Source organism: Mobula birostris, chromosome 23, assembly GCF_030028105.1.
Source record: "Mobula birostris isolate sMobBir1 chromosome 23, sMobBir1.hap1, whole genome shotgun sequence".
NCBI classification, from domain to species: Eukaryota; Metazoa; Chordata; class Chondrichthyes; order Myliobatiformes; family Myliobatidae; genus Mobula; species Mobula birostris.
This window is the reverse complement of record NC_092392.1, coordinates 62,205,945-62,228,753: the sequence shown is the minus strand read 5'-3', so window position 1 is coordinate 62,228,753 and position 22,809 is coordinate 62,205,945. Positions and strand designations below refer to the sequence as shown.

The 22,809-nt window shown below is 40.9% G+C and overlaps 1 protein-coding gene across 13 annotated transcripts in view; it reads right to left on the bottom strand.

Moving 5' to 3' along the window:
* The window catches only part of cfap54 (cilia and flagella associated protein 54), a 482,407-nt gene that overhangs the window by 211,779 nt on the left and 247,819 nt on the right, over positions 1 to 22,809 (bottom strand). For 12 of the 13 annotated variants that reach the window (XM_072241335.1, XM_072241340.1, XM_072241339.1 and 9 more), the window contains 6 exons: positions 21,724 to 21,820; positions 19,127 to 19,282; positions 14,877 to 15,062; positions 14,133 to 14,220; positions 6,398 to 6,589; positions 4,170 to 4,236 (listed from right to left, as the gene is read on the bottom strand). In XM_072241335.1, the coding sequence (XP_072097436.1) occupies positions 4,170 to 4,236; positions 6,398 to 6,589; positions 14,133 to 14,220; positions 14,877 to 15,062; positions 19,127 to 19,282; positions 21,724 to 21,820 (786 nt within the window). The remainder of the gene's footprint in view (positions 1 to 4,169; positions 4,237 to 6,397; positions 6,590 to 14,132; positions 14,221 to 14,876; positions 15,063 to 19,126; positions 19,283 to 21,723; positions 21,821 to 22,809) is intronic. The other variant, XM_072241344.1, reaches the window with a different exon arrangement.

The window sequence follows — 22,809 nt, the reverse complement described above, 5'->3', positions numbered from 1 at the left end:
TGAAGACGTCTTGAATACTATGGAGGCTAGTACCCAAGATGGAGTTGACTAAGTATACAACTTTCTGTAGCTTCTTTTGATCCTGTGCTGTAGCAACCCCACCCCCATCCCCCCCTCCCAACATACCAGACAGTGATGCAGCCTGTTAAAATGCTTTCCACGGTACATCTATAGAAGTTTTCGAGTGTTTTAAGTGACAAACTTAATCTCCTCAAACTCCTAACAAAATACAGTCACTGCCTTACCTTCTTTATATCTGCATTGATGTGTTGGGACCAGATTAGATCCACAGAGATCTTGACACCCAGGGATTTGAAATTGCCCTCTCTCGTCTCCTACTCCATTTATGAGGATTTGTTTGTGTTCCCTCGTGCTACCCTTTCTAAAGTCCATAATCACCTCTTTGGTCTTACCATTGTTGAGGGCAACGTTGCTGCGACTAATTGGTATATTTCGCTCCTGTATGTCCTCTTGTCTCCATCTGAGATTTTGCTAACAATGGTTGCATCCTGCTCCTGTACCTCCTACTGACTATTTGGAGGTCTCCAGTGTACCTCCAGGAAAGTGCCTGCCCCCTTTTTGTTTCTAAACTTCACATTATGGCCTTATTTCTGGGATATCTAACCACAGTACATCAATGGCCTCTCTGATTAATATTGTGGAGCTACTGGTCTTTTACATCCCTAGTGAAATGCTGCATTGCCATAGAGTAATAATGTATGTAATCAAGCCAAGGTGACTAGTAGACACCCTTCCATATTAATCCCAACATCCAGCACTTGCTCCATAGCCTATATGCCAAGGCAATTTTAGTGCTTATCTACACATTTTCTATTTGTTGTCAGCAATTCTGCTTCTACCACTCTCTCAGGCAATATGTTCCAGGAACTCATGACTTTCTGGGTGAAGCAGATTCCTCTCAAATCCCGTCTAAATCTTTTCCTCCTTATCCTAATACTGTGTCCTCCGGTTTTATCATCTCTGATATAGGAAAGAATCTCCAGTCGTGTACCATATCTACAATATATACCTCATATTTTAAATGCCTCAGTTACATCTCCTCTTAACTTGCTCTGCTCCAGGTAATGTAGACCTACCTTCTCCGATCTTTCCTCATAACTGAACAGTCCATCCCAGTCAACACCCTGGTGAATCTTCTCTGCACCCTCTCCAGCCCATCACATCTTTCCAATAGTATGCTGACCAGAACTGCACACAGTACGTCCAGAACAAGTTTGACCATGATTCTATAAGTTTGGAGCATAATCTCCTTGTTCTTGGATTTAGTGTCCCAACTAGTGAAGACCAGTATCCCATATGCATTCTTAACCATATTATCTGTCCACATTTGCAACCAACAAGCTACTTTGGAGTTGTACTTCAAAGTCTCTCTGCTCTTCAGTACTCGATAGGAACCGACCATTGTGTATGTCCTAGCCTCATCAGTACTCCCAAAAACCATCTCCTCTGATTTATCAGGGTTAAACTTCATGAGCCACTTCTCAGCCAATTTTACTAAGATTTCACCACATAGACTCACTACTCTCTATACTATCAATAACTCTACCAATTTTTGTGTCAAGTGTGAACTTACTATCACATCTCCTACATCTATATTGCAACTGAGCATGTGTATTTCAAACAGCAAGAGTCGCAACACAGATCCTATGGAACACCTTTAGTCACAGGCATATAATCATAACAATAATCACCATCATTCTCTATTATCTATTTCCAAGCCCACTTGGAGCAAATTTGCGAACCTGCAATGGTTCACACAGGGATCAAACATCTTGGATCAGTCTCCCATGTGACTGTCAAAGGATCTACTGAAGTCCATATAAAACAAACCTACATTGGCCATCTCTGATCAATCCCTGCCTTTCCAAATGATCACTAATTTTGACCCTCAGTATTTTCAATAACTTCCTTAAAACAGATGTTGGGCTCACAGGTCTATACCAACTACAGTTTTTCCTGCTGCCTTTCTTCGGAAGAGGGACCACTTTTGTTACCCTTCAGTCATCTGGTTTCTCATGTGTGGTCAGCGGGGATTTAAAGATCTCAGCCAGAGCCACGCTGATACCTTGCCTCCCACAGCAGCCTGGGATAAATCTCAACTCGCACTGAGGATTTATTCATATAAAGCCTTGTTAAGGCATCAAGTACCTCCTCTTTATTTATGGAGACTTGCAACAGACTTTCACCTTCACTTTTGCTGGACCCTCCAACAACAAAGTCTGTTCACTTGTTTGCTTTGTGAATACTGATGAAAATAATTCACCTAGGACCTCAGTGAAACCTTCTTGCTCCACACACAGCTTGCCACTTTTGTCCATAATAGACCACACTCTTTCCCTGGTTAAGTCTTTTACCATGAATATACTTATAAAATGCCTTAAGATTTACCTTCCTCTTTGCCTTCCCAATTTCATCTTTAAGCATCTCACTAAACTTTACATACTCTTGACAAGCCTCCTTTGTCTTTAGTTCTCCATACCTACCATGTGCTTCCCCTTTTTCTCTTTAAGTAACCCTAGATATCCCCTAACATCTAGAGTTCTCTGCATTTGCTATCCTTGATGACGGATGCTGCTTTTCTGAAACAGCGCTCCATGTAGGTGTGCTCAGTGGCAGGGAGGGCTTTATCGGTGATGAACTAGGCTGTATCCACTAACTTTTGTAGGCCTTTCCATTCAAGGGCATTGGTGTTTCCATATCAGACTGTAATGCAATCATTCAATATACTCTCCACCACACAAGTATGGAAGTGTGTCAAAGTTTTAGATGACATGGTGAATCTTTGCAAACTTCTACCGTGCTTTCTTTGTAATGGCAGTTACATGCTGGAACCAGAGAAGATCCTTTGAAATGATAACACTGAGGAATTTAAAGTTGTTGACCTCTCCACCTCTAATTTCCCAATAAGGGCTGGCTCATGGGCCTTCGGTTTCCTCCTCCTGAAATCAATAATCAGCCCCTTGGTCTTGCTGATATTCAACACTAACAGCCTTCAAACCTTATCAATAAGGTTCAAGACCTTGGCCTTAATACCTCTTTGTGCAACTGGATCCTTGATTTCCTCACTTGTAGACCACAGTCAGTTAAGATTGGCAACAACATCTCCTCCATGGTCTCCATCACACAAGTGCACCGCAAGCTGTGTGATTAGCCCCTGCTCTACTCGCTTTACACGTATGACTGTGTGGCCAAGCACAGCTCCAACGCCATATTCAAGTTTTCTGACGACACCACCATTGTGGACTGTATCAAGGTGCTGACGAATCAGTATATATGAGGGAGATGATAAAGCTGTCTGATCAGCGCCGTAACAACAACTCAATATCTTACTCAATGTTAGCAAGACCAAGGAGCTGATTATTGACTTCAGGAGGAGGAAACCAGAGGTCCACGAGCCAGTCTTCATTGGAGGAGGATCAGAGGTGGAGAGGGTCAGCAACTTTAAACTCCTGTGTGTCACTATCTCCGAGGACCTGTCCTGGGCCCAGCTCATGAGTGCCATGCTTCTGCTTCCTGGGGTTTGTGAAGATTCGCAATGACATCTAAAACATCGACAACTTCTATAGATATGTAGTGGACAGTATTTTGACTGACTGCATCACACCAGTGCTCTTCAACAGAAAATCCTACAGAAATTGGTGGAAAGGGCCCAATCCATCACAGGTAAAGCCCATCCACCGTTGAGCACATTTACACAAAACATTGTTTCAGGAAAACAGCATCCATCATCAGGGACCCCCAAAACAAGGACATACTCTCTTCTTGCTGCTGCCACCAGGAAGAGGGTACAGGAACCTCAGAACCCACACCACCAGGTTCAGGAATAATTACTACCCCTCAACCATCAGGCTCCTGAACCAAAGGGGTTAACTTCACTAGTCCATCTATTATGGATTTGTGGAGGGTGCCTGCAAGAAATTGAATCTTAGAGCTGTATATGGTGACATATGTACACTTTGATAATAAATTTACTTTGGTTTTGACTTTTGAACTTCTCTTTTACATCTTCCATTGTCTCACTTGAAAGTTCTATATTCTGGGATACAGAATTGCTAGGCCCACTCATTTTTCAACCACTGTCTCTGTGACGTCAACAATATTACAGTCCTGATTGCAGGTACATAGAAGGGCATATAATCATAATTTACCTTAAAGAAAAAGCTTGATAAGATACAGCAATTGATTTTGAATTTGAAGTCCGATAACGTAATAAACCTAAATCACAAGAACAAGTTATTACTTAACAAAAGACATGGTTATGGCAAACGGAGTGAAATACAAATAAAGGTACAGGGAGTAAGTGAATTTAATTTAAGTTTTTTTATTTATATAAATATGTTCCTTTGTATTTATAAACATGTGAAAAGAGTTATACCTGTGTTCATCATTCAAATTCATTCAACCAGTAGCTATACAGAAGTCAATACGAAAAATTTACTTTCAAGACAGTACATGTAGAGAAAAAGAAAAGAAAGAACTACAATCCTACCAGCCTGATAATGGCAGTCAAGACAATGGCAGAAACTTTCTTTCATGAAGGGTTGAATTCAAGAAAGTATTAATAAATTTGATTAGAGTCAATTTGGATTTAAGAAAGGGAACTCACATCATTGGAGAGTTGATGACTGGATGCAGTGCATTTGGATTCTTTGAAGGCTTTCAACAATGCTCCTCACAGGAGGATGGTAGACAGGGTTAGTGCACATGCAACTTTGGGTAACCCTCAACCCCTTTACCAATTTACAATGACCAAATAACATACTGGGAGGGAACTGGAGCACCTAGAGGAAACCAATGTACTCATGGCAGAACATCAAAAAAACTCCTTTCAGGAGGCACTGGAATTGAACTCCAAATGGTGTCATGCCAACCGCTACGTTACCATAGTGCCCTATGCCAGGCAATGATTAGGGAAGAGATTGTCAAGTTTAACTATCATTCAACCATACACGTGAATACAGCCAAATGAAACAGCTTTCATCTGGGGCCAAGGTGCAAAGCACAGTCCCAACATTCATACACAGCCCCCAGCCTGCAGCCCACAGCACATGTTACTGATGTTTAGTGGCAAATATTCCACAATGAATATCCTGATCATTGGCCAATGACTTAACTGCAACAACCATACAAGAGATGGCTCAAGGCTGGCTATTCTGCAGTCACTTCCTCAAAGCCGTTACATCTACAAGGCATATTCAAATACTGGAATGCTCTCCATTTGCTGAAACAACATCCAAGCTAAAGCAATTAATTTATTAGGCATCCAATCTAGCACCTTCCACTGTTGCCATACCATTGCCACAGTCTGTACAATTAAAACAAGCACTACAGCAGATCTTATAGGCTTCTTAAACAGCACAATTCAGCCTCTCAGTACCTACCCCACCCCCAGGGAAGCAGTCTTATGCAAACAGCACTGTCTCCAAGTTCCATTAACAAACTATCCTGACTGAAAATTTTCTCATTAAAAGTTGGTTAAGATCCTACCAAAATGAACTGTGAGAATAAACGTTACAGGAGTACAATGTTGTAGCTGCAGTGACAAGAGTTTAATCCTGACTTCTGGTGCTGTGTTTGTGGAGTAAACAACAAGTTTCCTCTGGGTGTTCCATTTTCAACCATATTTTAAAGGTGGGCCGAAGGCCTGCTTTGTGCTGAATGACTTTAATGCTCTACTATTGTCTATAATTATTCAAGAAAGTGTTTCATCACCATGCATACTCCATGCAGGAATTAAAAAAGGCAAAATAAATATTAGGACAATGTATCAAAACCAAACTTTAAAATGGAAGAACACCTTCCAAGGTTGGTTAATCAAATAAATGTACATCTCCATGTTGATGTCACTGCATTCACCTCTTTTTCTCTCAACAAAAATATCGGGGTGGCACGGTAGCTTAGTGGTTAGCGTAACACTATTACAGGTTCAATTCTACCACTGTCTGTAACAACTTTGTATGTTCTGCCTGTGACTGTATAGGTTTCCTCTTGGTGTTTCAGTTCCCTCCCACATTCTAAAGATGCATGTTTAGAGTTAGTGAGCTGTTGGCACGCTATGTTGGCACCGGAAGTGCGGCAACACTTGCAGGCTGCCCAGAACAATCCTCAGTGATAAGAATGACGTATTTCATTATATATTTCAATGTGCATACAAGTAACAAACAAAGCTAATGTTTAAACATCTTTATCTTTTCTTCTCTTTATTAAGGAGCAAAATACTCTCCTGTTTAAATTCCTCGTCTTCTCTGTGACATACATTTGCTGTGTGCAACTTTGCAAATTTAATTTTGACAAACACAACAAGAAGGAGGAATAACTTTTGGTTTCTTACTTACTATAGAAACGAATGTAATACCTGTTAGCTTGCCATACTTACTGAGCTATTTTTGCAGTTAAGACTCCAGCCAGTAGACAGCCCCAGACACCAGCTCGAGAGAGCAGGGCTTCACTAAAATCTTTGGAATGCTTAAATGAAATGCTGCTGCTTTCCATGTCTTGCCAGTTATTTATAAAGTCAGTCACATTCAAGGCCATATCAATTGCTTGAGACCAACATCTGAAAGCGTGCCTGCAAAATATTTTTTGTCCCATAGTAGGCAATTAAACATTAGCATGCCAAAACCAACAAGTGGTAGTGTTGGCTGGTCACCAAAGTGCTGCTCCTGACAACCGAGGAGGAATGTTACTTGCTGCTAAATACTCATGTTTCCAGTAACTTGCTGTCCTGCACATCCCGTGTATTTGCAAATGTAAGCCTGGAAATTACATGGGAACACAAATCCTGAGGGAGCTATGGAAGGAGGGTGAAAAATTATACTACAAATTAAAGAGAGACAGAAAAACACAATCTTGATTAAGAATCAATTGAGAGGAATAAAATCCTTTTAAGGATAAAGAAGCATCCTACAGTGGAGGAAGACAGGGAAACTCATACAAGCAAGGGAGGGAAGGAGGGAAAGGGAAGAAGCAGTGCAAACTAGTGAAGGTGCAAAGGAAAGAGTTAGGGAGAGGGTGGAAACTGTAAACAAGGGGAAGTAGCAAGAAAGAAGAGTCTGGGGAAGGCGAAGGAGAGAGCGAAGGAACAACAAACTGGATGGTGGGAGAAACACTGTTTCACAAATTTGGAGGGGGAGAAAAACAGAGGTGAGACCATAAAACATAGGAGCAGAATTGGGCCATTCAGCCTATTGAGTCTGTTCCACCATTCCATCATGGTTGATCCCAGATCCCACTCAACCCCGTGCACCTACCTTCCCGCTGTATCCTTTGATGCCCTGACCAACTTCTGCCTTAAATATACCCATGGACTTGGCCTCCACTGAAGTCTATGGCACAGCATTCCACAGATTCCTACTCTCTGGCTAAAAACATTCCTTCTTACTTTTGCTCTAAAAGGTCAATCTGCAATTTTGAGGCTGTGCCCTCTAGTTCTGGATACCCCCACCATAGGAAACATCCTCTCCACATCCACCCTATCTAGTCCTTTCAACATTTGGTAGGTTTCAATAAGATTCCCACGCATTCTTCTAAATTCCCATGAGTACAGGCTCAAAGCTGCCAAACACTCCTCATATGTTAACCCCTTCATTCCTGGAATCATCCTCATGAACCTCCTCTGGATTCTCTCCAATGACAACACATCGTTTCTGAGATAATGAGCCCAAAACTGTTGACAATACTCCAAGTGCAGCCTGACTAGTGTCTTATAAATGCTCAGCATTATCTCATTGCTTCTATATTCTATTCCCCTTGAAATAAATGCCAGCAAATCAAGATGGCGCCGGTATCTGGCTACTCTGTGCGTGCTCTCCCGAGCAAACTGCCCTCTACGCTATCCTATACTCGAGAAACCCTTCTAAACCTCCAATTTGCTACATCTAGCAAGATCAACAACACCCTGGCAAAGCTACTGACCCAGTTAGAGATCAACGCGCCAGAACTCCGGACCGCACCTGGACCCAGCCAGCGAGGCCTGCTCCAAGGCCCACCACGTTACCGGAGACCCGCGGCCTGCTACGGTGCCGGAGAGCTTGAGACGCGGCCCATTCCGACCAGCACCTCTCCGGAGCAGACAACCACACAGAAGTGACGTCGGAGACCTCAAAGTGCCCCAGATACATCCCCAGAGTAACCACCGTAAAGCTCCGTTGGTGGACATCTACAGCTGCCGGAAGTGACGCCTCCGCCACCGACCTCGGAAATCGAGCCCAAGGCTCGGCTGGAGTGGAGGCCTCCGCAACCGTGACTCAGCTCACGGACTTGTTTCAGCCAGGAGCCCAGCCCTCTGGGATTAAGTGTTGGCTACAATTGACAGCCTGGGCCCCTGGCAGCTGGAAGTGGCAGCGGAGCCTCCCCTGTCACTCCGCCCGATGATTTGGCCTGTCCCCTAAAACCCTCACTAAATTTATAGATGCACCGTAGAAAGCATTCTTCTAGGGTGCATCACAACCTGGTATGGAAGTTGTCCTGTCCAAGACCGGAAGAAGCTGCAGAAGATCGTGAACACAGCCCAGCACATCACACAAACCAATCTTCTGTCCTTGGACTCACTTTACACCACATGCTGTTGGAGCAGTGCTACCAGGATAATCAAGGACACGACCCACCCAGCCAACACACTTTTCGTCCCTCTTCCCTCCGGGAGAAGGCTCAGGAGCTTGAAGACTCATACGGCTAGATTTGGGAACAGCTTCTTTCCAACTGTGATAAGACGGCTGAACGGATCCTGACCAGGATCTGGGCCGTACCCTCCAAATATCCGGACCTGCCTCTCGGTTTTTTTGCACTACCTTACTTTCCCTTTTCTATTTTCTATTTATGATTTATAATTTAAATTTTTATTGTTTACTCCGATTTGTACTCCAGGGAGCATGAAGCGCAGAATCAAATATCGCTGTGATGATCGTATGTTCTAGTATCAATTGTTTGGCGATAATAAAGTATAAAGTACATCTGATTTCCATTGCATTTGCCTTCTTTACCACAGACTCAACCTGTAAATTAACCTTGTGGGAGTCTTGCATAAGGACACCTAACTCTCTGCACCTCTGATATTTAAACCTTCTCCCCATTTTGATAATAGTCCACACTGTTGTTCCTTTAAATGCACATTTGTCTAAGTCCAGCTGCAATCACATTGCTCTCTACCCCTCTACCTATCTTCATATTATTTGCAAACCTTGCCATAAAGTCATCAATTCCATTATCCAAATCACTGACAAACAATGTGAAAAGTAGCAGTCCCAATACTGACCCCTGAGGAACACCACTAGTCACTGGCAGCCGAGCAGAAAAGGCCCCCTTTATTCTCACTCCCTGCCTCCTGCCTGTGAGCCATTCCTCTATCCATACCAGTATCTTTCCTGCAATGCCATAGGATTTTATCCTGTTAAGGAGTCTCATGTGTGGCACTTTATCAAATGCCTTCTGAAAATCAAAGTAACTGACATCCACTGCCTCTCCTTTGTCCACCCTGCTTGTTACCTCCTTGGAGAATTATAACAGATTTGTCAGACAAAATTTCCCTTTACAGAAACCATGCTGACTTTAACTTATTTTAGACAATAGACAATAGACAACAGGTGCAGGAGTAGGCCATTCGGCCCTTCAAGCCAGCACTGCCATTCACTGTGATCATGGCTGATCATCCACAATCAGTATCCAGTTCCTGGCTTTTCCCCATAACCTTTGATTCCGCTATATTTAAGAGCTCCATCCACCTCTTTCTTGAAAGCATCCAGAGACTTGGCCTCCACTGCCTTCTGGGGCAGAGCATTCCACATATCCTCCTTTTATCATTAGTCTCCGAGTACCCCGAAACCTCAAACTTAATTATAGACTCCAACATTTTCCTAACCACTGAAGTTAGGCTAACTGGCCTATAATTTCCTTTCTTTTGCCTTCCTCCCTTTTTAAAGAGTGGATGTGGCATTTGCAATCTTCTAGTCCTCTGGGACCATGCCAGAATCAAATGACTCTTGAAAGATCATGACCAATGCATCTGTTACCTCTTCGGCAACTCTCTCAGGACTCTGGGATGTAGACCATTTGGTTCAGGTAACTTATCCACCTTAAGACCTTTCAGTTTGCCTGGGGCCTTTTTCCTTTGTAATAGCAATAGTACTCATTCCTGCTCCCTGACAGTAATGGGCCTCTGGCACACGACTAGTGGCTTCCACAGTGAAGACTGATGCAAAATACCTCTTAAGTTCATCTGCCATTTCTTTGTCCCCCATTACTACTTCACCAGCATCATTTTCCAGAGATCCAATATCAACTCTCACCTCCCTTTTACTCTCTATATAACTGAAAAAAACATAGTAACCTAGTATCCTGCTTTATATTATTGGCTAGTATGCCCTCATATTTCATCTTTTCCCTTCTTATAGCTCTTTTCATTGCCATTTGTTGGATTTTAAAAGCTTCCCAATCATCCAACTTCCCACTCCCTTCTGCTACATTATTTGGCCTTTCCTTGGCTTTTATGCAGTCCTTAACTTCCCCTGTCAGCCACGGTTACCTACCCCTGCAATTTGAGAACTTCTTTTGTGCTGTGCCTTGAGAACTCCTCCCAGAGCCTCTCTGCTCTGCCATTATCTCCTCCAGTATCCACCTCCAATTCACCTGGGCAAGCTCCTCTCTCATGCCTCTATAATTCCCTTTATTCTATTGCAATACTGATCATCATCATCATCATCAGGTGCCCTGCCTAGTTTGAGCTTTGACTGCCATGGCCCACACAATCCTGTTTCGGGTCAAGTGGATCAATTCATTGGTATCCTTTCTTCCTTGGTAATCTTTCCCATAATTACCGTGATTCTAACTCTTCTTTCCTAATCACATGTCCAATGAAGTTACGTTGCCTTTTCATGATCTCATACATCATTTCTCCTTTTGTTTTTGCTCTGTTCATGATATCCTCATTAGATATTCGTTTCGTCCATGATATTCTTTGCATCCTCCTCAAAAACCACATCTCTGCTGCTTCAATTCATTTCCTCATATTACTAGATATTGTCCAGCATTCTGAGCCATATAACACAATTGGATAAACGTAACATTTCAGTACTCTGAGACAGGTTGTCATGCCTAGTTTAGTATTGGTCAGTATGCTCTTCATTCTCGAAAGGTGTCTTTTGCCATCCCTGTTCTTCTTTTGATGTCCATGTTGCACCTAACATCTGATGTCACCCAGCTTCCTAAGTAGCAAAAGTTCTGTACTTGTTCTATGTCTTCCCCGTTTATTCTCAGCCTGCAGATAGGATTCTCCTTCTTTTTGAATATCACCATACATTCTGTCTTTTTGCAATTGATAGATAGACCCATTTTTGCACTTTCTTCAACAATTATATCAATTAAGTTTTGTAGTTCTTCCTCCGTACTTGCAATTAACACAGCATCATCTGCATATCTGAAATTATTGATGTTTTCACCACCAACTTTGATTCCGAATATGTCTCTTATTTTTTTGTAATATTGTTTCACTGTACACATTAAATAATTCAGGGCAGAAAACACACCCTTGTCTAATGCCTCTCTTGATTTCCGTAAACTGACTCACTTCTCTATCTATTCTTACAGCAGCAGTTTGTTCCCAGTACAGATTTCTGATTAGGCGGAGGTCTTTCGAATCTAGATCTAGCGTTTTCTGTAATATTTCAAATAACTTATTGTTATATTGAAGTCCCCCATTACAATTGTGTCATTACCCATATTACATGCCATTTCCAACTCCCTTTGAAATCTCAACTCCATATCTTGGCTACGATTTGGAGGCCTATATATGATTCCCATAATGTTTTTTTACCTTTGCAGTTTCTTAACTCCACTCACAAAGATACAACATTCTCTGACCCTGTGAATGACTAGGGGGTAACTCCACTTTCCCCAAAGCTCTGAAAGTCCCCAGTCAGAGCCTCATCACCAGTTGCAGTTTAGAATCATACCCAGGACAAGCAATACTGATACACGTGACTTATGCTCCTCCCTCTTGAATTGCAGTCTGAATTCAATCATAATATGACTACAACCTGTTCAGGGTTCCTTTACATTAAGCTCCCTGATAAGATTTGGGTTTTTACACAACACCCAGTCTAAGATAGCCTTTTCCTGAGTAGGCTCAAGCACAAGCTGCTCTAAGAAGCCACCTTGCAGGTATTCAACAAATTCACTCTCACGCGATCTGACACCAACCTGATTTTCCCAATCCCCTGGTGTATTGAAGTCCCCCATTACAATTGTGTCATTACCCATATTACATGCCTTTTCCAGCTCCCTTTGCAATCTCAACCCCACATCTTGGCTACCATTTGGAGGCCTATATATGATTCCCATAATGATTTTTTTTTACCTTTGCAGTTTCTTAACTCCGCTCACAAAGATACAACATTCTCTGACCCCATATTATCTCTTTTGAAAGATGTAATTCCATCTCTGATCAACAGAGCCACACCACACCACCACCTATGCTTTCCTGCCTGTCCTTTCAATAATCCTTTGATATTAAACTCCCAAATGTGACCTTCTTTCAGCCATGACTCAGTGATGCTCGCAACGTCATACCGACCAATCTCTAACCGTACCACGAGTTCGTCCACCTTATTCTGAATGCTACACACATGTAAGTACAGCACTTACAGTCCTGCATTCTTCGCCCTTTTGAATTTTGCCTCTGTGGTACAATTTCACTCTTTGCTCTGTCTGCATTTGTACCCAGTCATTGGCTTGTCCTTCCTTACGTTCATGCTACATCTATCATCTACTTGTGAACCTGCTGGGTTATCCTCAGCTCTATTATACTGGTTTCCATCCCCCTGCCATATTAGTTTAAACCACTCCCAACAGCTCTAGTAAACCTGAGATAGATGAAATGAGAAATCAAGAACTAAATAGTCCTGATAAAGTGTCTCGGCCTGAAATGTTGACTGTTTATTCATTTCCACAGATGCTGCCTGATCTGCTGAGTTCCTCCAGCAATTTTATATGTGTTGCTCTGAAAAGCAATAAACTACAGATGGAAAAGAACAAATAAAGCGAGAAAAAGCAGGTCAACATTTCAAGTTCAGGATATTTCATGTTGTAATCTCCCCACCGAAGTGACATGACCTGCTGTATCTTCCTATCATTTTCTGTTTTTTAACCTGATATTCCTCTTCACACACAATGCCAAGTCAAGATTTTTTGTTGGAACAGTTTTAAATCTATAGTTAATTCTCTGCTGCTGTTTTCCGGAGTAGCGTTAAATACCGTATAATTGGTCTCAGTTCTCTTGGATTAGGAAAAGAGGATTCTCACTTAAGTTTGAGGAAATAAAGCTTAGACATTTCAGTCCATTTTTGTGGGGCTTACAATGGCAACCCTCCTGGAATGTATAGGATTTTGTGGGTGGCCCAGTGGTTCAACAAGTTGCACTGCTGACTTTCAGCTCCTGCACTACCTGTTCAGTGCTCACCCCTAACATTGTGTCAAGTTTGCATGTTTCCCCAGGTGCTCTGGTTCCTCCCATATCCCAAAGACATGCAGTTTGTCAAATTGGTTGTACATTGCAAACTGCCCCTAGTGCAGGTAAATGGTAGGAGAATCAGTGTGAAATTAATGGACAAGTAAAAGAAAATAAATTGCGGGGAAATAAGTGGAGAAATGGGATTGATGCAATTGCACTGTCTACCTGCACGCACTTGATGGGCCAAAAGCCTTTTTATGTCATAAAAAATTAAGAGTACAATTTGAAGATTAACCTCCAAAATTCTGGTAGATGAAAGGCAAAAGTGGCATTGTAACATTAAACCTCTACATTAAATTCATATTGAGAACTTCTTGCTTCTGAATTTTTTTTGAATTTGAAAATGATTTTTTTTGGTTGTCATTCCAGTATTAATCACCGGGAGAACAAATTTTCTCTGTTCATCAAATGGTATATTAAGACATTCTTATCCTCATGAAACAAAGTTAGACAAACAATGGGGTTTGAGAGAAGGCACCTGGAAATGCTGGAAACACCAAACCAGATAAGTGGCATCAGTGGAGGACAGCTGGCATTTCTTGCCAGTCACCTGGATCCACAGCAGTTCAAGAGAATATAGAGTTCAAATGTCCAAAAGTTGGAAAATTACCTCTTCCCAGCTTTATAGAAATGAAGGTTTCCTTGTTCATGAAGGGCCTGTGCACACAAACTGTTCTGGCCATTTGCTCGAAGCAACTCTAATTGATAAAAGAAATAACTTTAAATATAGAGTGATAGCTGACTGTTTAACATTCAAAGGTAAAGTTTATTCAGATTGGATGTAATTATTATTTACTTTTCGTTGCCATAATCTAATTGATTTTTTTTATTCTGTACTTTTTTTCATGGAGAAGGTACATTGAAAATAAGGGATTTTCTATCACCAGGAGAACTTGAACTCAAGTTTTACTCCCCTCGATTAAGATTCCATTGATGCTATCAATGCTCTTCACACCTTAACCAATCGGCTGCAACAAACATCTGTGGAGGGAAAATGGTCGGTCAAAGTTTTAGGATGAGATCCTCTATTTCCCTCTACTGATGTTGCCAGACCCATTGAGTTCCTTCAGCATCTAGTTCGTTGCTCCAGATTCCAGCATCTGTAGTCTCTTGTGTCTCCTTGTTTCAGGCTAATTGACTGTAAAGGCATCAGCAATTGATTAAGTTATAAACATTAAAACTGAGGGCATCCAAACATCTAATCAGATGACTATACTAATCACCTATACTAATCCAATCATATTAAGTACTTATATTGTCTTATTTCTCTAAACAAGCTTGAATGAACGTCCATAATAGGCAGAATCACAGCATAAAAACATCTAAGATCTAGAAGGAACAATGCACATCTTACCAATGGTGTTGTCATATGATAAAATCACAAGTGACACCTGTGACCACGGTAGTGGCTTACTCAGAACATTAACAAACAAACGAAAATCTTCATTGGTCAGATCAGTAGGCATGGAATGTTCAATGTGAGTTGGTGTTGAACTGAAGTCAACTTTTCCTGATCTTTGTCTCAGAATGTCTCTCCGCCCTAAAATATAACCAGTAGTTGATTATAGTCTTTAGTCACAATTTACCTTGCTGAAATTTACCACACAAAAAATAAAGTTAATGTAAAATACAGCCTTTCTTTCTGTTCATGATTTTTCTCATGACTTACAAAGTAACCTCAGCAATGCTTAATGCTTAATTGCACTGTGATATACAATTATTCTACGTCCTGTTAATGGACTATGTTGTGCTTCATTCAACACGTTGCCCAAACTTGACCCCCACTCATCCTGGGCTCTTGATCTTCAAGCTGGGGGGAGAGAAGAACTGATGCCTTTAATGCTGGGTCTCTAATCCAGGTTTGTTGCCACTTTGGTACAACTAAATGAATGGCCTGCTGGATCATTTCTGCTGCTCTGAGTCCTGAGACATATATGGCCCAGCCACAGCCAGGACATGAATAAGATGTGTTATTTCAGGGCTACTGATATCAGCACATTTTTATTACAGATTGACTTAATTAGCTGATATTAATTGTCCGACTGCTATGATAAGATTCAAATCCAATCTTCAGGATTGCTAATCCAGGTCTTGGTAATATAACAAAACTAATGTAACCATCCTGTTCCTCTCTGTCAAATATATTTTGGATCTAAGGTCATGGGTTGCAAAGCTCCACTATTTGCTGGGGATATTTTTCTTTTGCTCAATTCCCTCTTTAACCAATTAAATCCATGTCTTTTCAGTTTGTGGAAATAGCTTCTTGTTCTCAACTACCCTACCTACATACATCCTATCCTTTCTTCTACCTTTAGGGATCAATGAATGTATACTTCAAAATCTCTTTGTTCCTTTATACATTTTAGTACCTAGCACATATTACACATTCCCCTGCCTTGTTCAAAGTTCAAAGTAACATTATCAAACTACATATATGTCACCATATACTACCGAGATTCATTTTCTTGAGGATATTCACAGTAAATAGAAAATTAAATGTTCAGTAATGAATTAAATGAGACAGTGTATGTGCAAAAGACCATAAGCTGTGCAATTACAAAAAGATGACAGGAATAAAAATTATATATATTGAGAACACAAGTTGTAGAATCCATAAAAGTGAATCCATGGGTTTTGAAATCAGTTCTGGTTGGGGTATTGAAGTCCCCTGATTCAAAAGCCTGATCATGGATTGTACTAACTGTTGGTGTGGGACTTGAGGCTCCTGTACCTTCTTCCTGATGACAGCATTAAGCAGCGTGGCCCGGATGGTGGGGGTCCTTGATGCTGCTTTCCTGCAACAGCATTCCTTCTAAATGTGCTCAATGCTGGAAAGGGCTTTACTGGGCTGTATCCACTATTTTTCATAGTTTTGTTTCCCATTCAAAAGCATTTGTAGTTTCATACCAAGCCATGGTGAAACCAGTCTGTATACTCTCCATGCATCTATAGAATTTTGTCAAAGTTTTATATGAAATGCCGAAAATGTGCAAACTTCTAAGAAAGCAGAGGTGCTGCCTTATCTTCTTTGTAATGGTAATTATAAGCTGACAAATCCTCTGAAATGATAATGCCCAGGATTTAGAGCTGCTGACTCTCTCCACCTCTGATCCCTGATGAGGCCTAGCTCATAAGCCTCCAGTTTCCTCCACCTGTAGCCAATAATCAGCTCATTGATTTTGCTGACAATGAGTGAGAAATTGTTCTTGTGGCACCACTGAACCAGATTTTCAATCTCCCTCTTGTATGTAGATTCTCACCACCTCTGATTCAGCCCACAACAGTGGCGGTGTCAGCAAACTTAAAAATGCCTTTGGAGTTGTATTTAGCCTCATTTTGTCACATACCCCATGACGGGAATAAAGAACTAGTAGAGATGGAAAACACTTTGGAGTCCAGTATTGCTATTAACTAATAATATTTATTAGTAACTACGCTATACAGTAATATAAATGTAGATAAATCAAACAGGTTAGCAATGATTATATATATATAAGTAAGTAAATCAGTAAGTGTGGAAATATATATGAAAACCAAGCTTCTTCAAGTCTAAGGGTAAAAAGATACCGTCTTACGATGATGAGTAAAGTTCAGTTCAGTTCATGGTATTGAGTTGAGTAGTGATGGACAGAGAAAGAGGGAGAGATTTGAGTCTTCAGGTGAGCTGACCCCGTCGATCTTCTCGTTGTCCTCCGAAATCCTTTAAAAGTCACCGACTGTGACTTCAACAAAGGGGACCGGTTTTCTGTGGTGGAGCTATCAACCCAGGCAAGGGTGGACACATGGACAACTCCTCACCAGTCATTCCCTTTTCTCATTGCAAGAGCCACTGATCGATCCTCCAAAAACCCACTTTTTCTGTGGGCACAACAAAGCTCATTCAGTGTCCAAAACATGTGCCTAAGGCCTATATCATCTAACCTCCTATTTATCTCACCGTACTGAGTACCAATTGTCATACAAATAACTCCTCCTTCCCTTCTCTGTGTAAGAAATGTACAAGCAGGCAAATGTCCTTGAGAAGTATAAACACGCTGCCGAAAAATCGTAACATCAATTGTCCATCAAATAACGCTGCCTTCGGTCACCATAGCAACCTACGAGCTGTTCGGTGCTATCTCTCTCCAACTCAGCAGAAATCCAAAAGTTACTCCCAGTGCCTTAAAGTGACAGTCCAACAGTTCGTCTTCGTCTCTCTCTCTCTCTCTTTTTCCTCTCTTTTAAAACAACATGTCGGTGTTAAATAACTCTCTCTCTCTCTTTTCAAAAGCACAGTTCATAGGGGTAATTCAGGACCCCGTCACAATAGTCATAAGTATAAAGCAAGTAATGCAGGGGGCTAAGCACACACCTTGTAGTACACTTGTACTGATAGACATTATAAAGGAGATATTGTTGTCATGAAGATATGGCCCTTGTGGCTAAAGGGATCAGGGGGTATGGAGGGAAGGCTGGTACAGAGTTTTGAGTTGGATGATCAGCCATGATCATACAATGGCGGTGCAGGCTCGAATGGCTAAATGGCCAACTCCTGCACCTATTTCCTATGCTTCTATGTTTCAATCCAAACTGACTGGGGTCTACAAGTGAGGAAGTCAGGGATCCAGCTGCACAAGGAGGTATTGAGGTTTAGATCTTGGAGTTTACTGATTAGTTTTGAGAGGATGATAGCATTGAATGCAGAGCTGTAGTCAATGAAGACCATCCTGATATATGCATCTTCACTGTCCAGATGTTCCAGAGCTGAGTGGAAAGCTAATAAATGGCATCTGCTGTTGACCTGTTGTGATGGTGGGCAAACTTTAATGGATCCAAGTCACTCCTCAGGCAAGATGTTAATATACTTCATCACAGTGGATGTAAGTGCTACAGGCTGATAGTCTTTTAAGCAGGTTACCACATTCTTCTTGGGCACCAGTATAATTGAAATCTGCTTGAAGCAGATGGGTACCTCAAACTACCGAAGCACGAGTTAAGTGTTTGTCCTTCCTAAATGGGACACATTCAATTCCTGGTTCAATTCCACTTGCTACTTTTGATCCCGCCCAGCTTGTCCATCAATGTCTTCCTAGAGCCAATAGTTTGCCTCCTCAGTACTAATGGTCGGTGTGGATGGTGGGCCAAAAGGCATGTTTCTGTGTTGTATCTCCATGATCCTTTGGTTACTTAAATGAGCACAAAATGGTAAATGGAATTCAATCAACTACACTACATTTCTCCACTGAATTCCATTACCACTTTTCTGCTCATTTAAGTAACCATAGGGATCATGGAGATCCTGAACAGAAACAGGCTTTTCAGCCCATTGTCCATGCCAACCATCAACTACCTGTTTACATTAACTCTACATTAGTCCCGTACCACAGAAAAAAGAATGCTAGAAATCATTCCTGTGAATTTGTTGTACCCTCTGCAAAGCTTGACATCCTTACTGAAGTGTATTGCTCAGTACTGGATACAATACTGAGGCTGAAGAAAACTCTTACCCATAATGGCATGGTTTTTTTGCAGTCTGGACTTATGATAAATTACTGCAATGCAATAATAATTACTTAGTGTGTTGATTGAACTATATATGAATAATGTGATAAGATTTTCACTTACTTTGCTGTGTGTAAGCCAGGAGTAATGCATGGAGCTTTCTGCTGTGCCTGAGTGCAGAACTGACATAACTTGCATTGAAAAAAGTTTCTCTAAAGCACCGGAATGTATCCATCACATCGACTGGTACTGATATCAACGCATTTGCTCTTTTCCCTCCTAAATTAATGGTTCCATGTTTAAGATGACAAAATTAGAATATTTTAAATGCACATTCAGACTAAAGAATCAACAAGAAGAAAGATTAATTTATTCCACAGGCATATATCAGTAAACAGACACACTTTTGGCATACTTATATAAAGGTAGCAATACATCAAGAAAGTTTAATTTCCTCATACATTCCAATCAGAAACCTGTGGTTTAAAATCACAACACTAACTGGCATTGTTGCTTCATTATTGTTCTTTGACAGTAAGGTCTCATAAATAAAATACCAACTGCTCCATTACCAGCTGACTATATTTAACAATATAGCATATATATTAACAATATACCTAGATGTTAGCAAGAGGCAAAGAGTGGGAATAAAGGGATCCTTTCCAGATTGGCTGCCGGTGACTAGTTCCATAGAGGTCTGTACTGGATTCGCTTCTTTTTCCATTGTATGTCAATGATTTGGATGATGAAGTGGTTTTGTGGCCAAATTTGTTCATGACAAGAAGACAGGTGGAGGGGCAGGCAATGTTGAGGAAGCAGATAGGTTGCAGAAGGTTTTAGATCAGGAGAATGGGCAAAGAGGTGGCAGATGGAATACAGTGTTGGGAAGTGTATGGTCATGCACTTTGGTAGAAGAAATAAAAGCATAGACTATTTTCTAAACAGAGAAAAAATGAAAAACCAGATGATCAAATGGATTTGGGAGTCCTCATGCAGGATTCTCTAAAGGTTAATTTGCAGGTTGAACCAGTGGTGAGGAAGGTGAGTGCAATGCTCACATTAATTTCAAGAGGACTAGAATATAGAAACAAATTCGTAATGTTTTGGCTGTACAAGGCACTGGTAAGGCTTCACTTGGAGTACTGTGAGCAGTTTTGGGCCGCTTATTTAAAAAAGGATGTGCTGACATTGGAGAGGGTTCACAGGAGGTTTACGAGAATGATTCTGGGAATGAAAGGGTTATCATAAGAGCGGCAATTGAAGGCTCTGGTCCAGTACATAGGAATTAAAAAGAATAAGGGAGGATATCATTGAAACCTATCAAATGTGAAAGGCCTAGATCGAGTGGATGTGAAGAGGATGTTTCCTTTGGTAGGACCAGAAGGCACAGCCTCGAAATAGAGGGACATCCATTTAGAAAAGAGAGGAGGAGGAATATCTTTAGCCAGAGGGTGATGAGTCTGTGGAAATTTTTTTTGCCACGGGCAGCTGTGGAGGCCAGATCACTGGGAGCATTTAAGGTGAAGGTTGATAGATTCTTGATTAATCAGGGCGTGAGAAGTTATGGGAAAAGAATGAGTTTGAGAGGGAAATGGATCAGCCATGATGAAATGGTGGAGCCGACTCGTTGGGCCAAATGGCCTAATTCTGCTCCTATGTCCTATGGTCTTAACAAGTAACTGGAATTACTCTGAGACTAAATTCGTTGTAACAGTTTGTTTCTCTTGACATATTACAATTCTGCCTGCACTCTATCCACAAGCTGGTATTCTTAACTATTCACCAAGTCTACATGTGCCCATTTAATGATGTATTAGATTTACTTACTGAAAAGTATTCCAAATGCAGGAGGAGGATGAATAAAAAATAAAATTTAGTAGCTGAAAACAGACTCAGATATTCAAATACAGGTATTTACAAAGGTCAAATCTTCCCCCGTGTATGGATGTTTCAGCAAGTATGGAAGGAATGGTAATTATTGCAGTTTCTTGAAAAACTGGGCACTGTACTCACTGAGAACAAGGATGAACATTTTGAAATCAAGATGTTGCTGAGGGAAGGATCGTTTCAGTTCAGTGAGCACTGAATCGTGGAGTAGTGAAGGGGATTAGGGCAAATTAGAAGAAAGCTGTCAGAATTTTGGATGAGCTTAAAATAAAAGAGATTGCAAAGCTGGGACACAGCAAGAAAAGCAAAGATAGCTCGAGTTTATAGTGTGTCAATACAGCATTTACCATAGCTTGCCATTAGATGGTAAACAAGCAGAGAACTTTAGTTTTTCCAATATTTACTGAAAGAAAGCTTACTTATTCTTTACTTGATGTCAAACAAGCATTGGTAATAAAGTGCTTGAGTGGAGTGCTCCTGATGTAACATGAGGTTCAACCTGATTTATTTTCACATCCTGTCACAAGTGGCATCATGCATAAGAGAAGAAACAGGGTGGTTCGGCAAAAGGTGTGGAAAGAATAGTCAGAACAGGAGATTCTCTTGTTCTGATTGGATAGATAGATTGGCTGTCCCTTGCAACTGGATAATGGAAGACAGGCATTAATTCATTCCATTGGAAGCTATTTCCCTAACCAGGTGAAATATCACCCAAAAACTGACTCAGTGACAAGGAAAATTGTAATGAATTCAGCTAGATTTTTTCATATTATGTATGTCTTCAAATATGCTGAAGGAAATGCACCATGTGTTTAATTGGTGAAGGTCCTCACCTGAGCCAGCATCCTTCAGATCAGGGTCACCCATGCCTTCTGGTTGTACAGAAGTTGCAACTGTCAACTGGTGTTCTATAAAATTCCTGCAATTTATCTAGAAAAATAAGGATTCTAATATGAAATAAAAACACAAAATGCTAGGAGCTCAGTAGGAGCAGCTGGATCTACAGTGAAATAAAGATAGAAGGAATATGAACATTTCAAGTCAATGGTCTCATATAAAAACACGGAAAACAAGATAAATATGTTCTAAGTTGTAGAGAAACAAGGTAGTGGGCCACAGGTAAAGAGAATAAAGGGAACATCCGATATTGGATAGAGGCCAGAAGAGATGGAAGGCACAAATAGTGTTAGTGGTGGCTTGTTAGTGGCAAAGACTTGTTAATAACAGTTTACCTGATAGAAAGAAATGTAAATTGGAGATTGATGAGAACAGGAATAAGGAGAAAGGGAGTTTGGAACTATGAGATACAGAACACAGCAGTTGCTACCAATAAAAGGTAATGGTGAAATTACCCATTTGGACAAGCAATATCTGTGGAGAGAGACAATTCAAAAAAACAAACAACAATGGCAAGCTATCTGGTATTACTGAATCCATTGACTTCTGAGGCTTAAATGGTATTCCCTAAGCTTACATTGTGTGTGTTTATTGATTGCACTTTCTGGTGGGTAAGAAAACAACATTTACATAAAATAAAGCTCATTAATTTATTTTTACACGTGGCCAGGTATGTGTATGTGACTTGAAAGTTATGACTTGTCTTATTGCAACCTAATAGTCTGAAATAAAATTTTAAAATAAAGTCATGCTTACTGTTCCATTATCTACAAGTTCATTGATAATAAATCTGAACTCATATATTTTTCCTTTAGGATCAATCTTAAACATTTATTAAAAATCAGTGCTATTTGAATGCTTACTGTTTTCAAAAGTTAGAACTTTCCCCTCCACAGATTCCCTCTTTACTTCCTGCAGTCTCAGTCAGCAACATAAACAAAGATCTGCTTTACCCTGGTCATTCTCTCTCCTCTCCTCTCCTATCGAGGGAGAAAATACAAGAGCCTGAGAACGTGTACCAC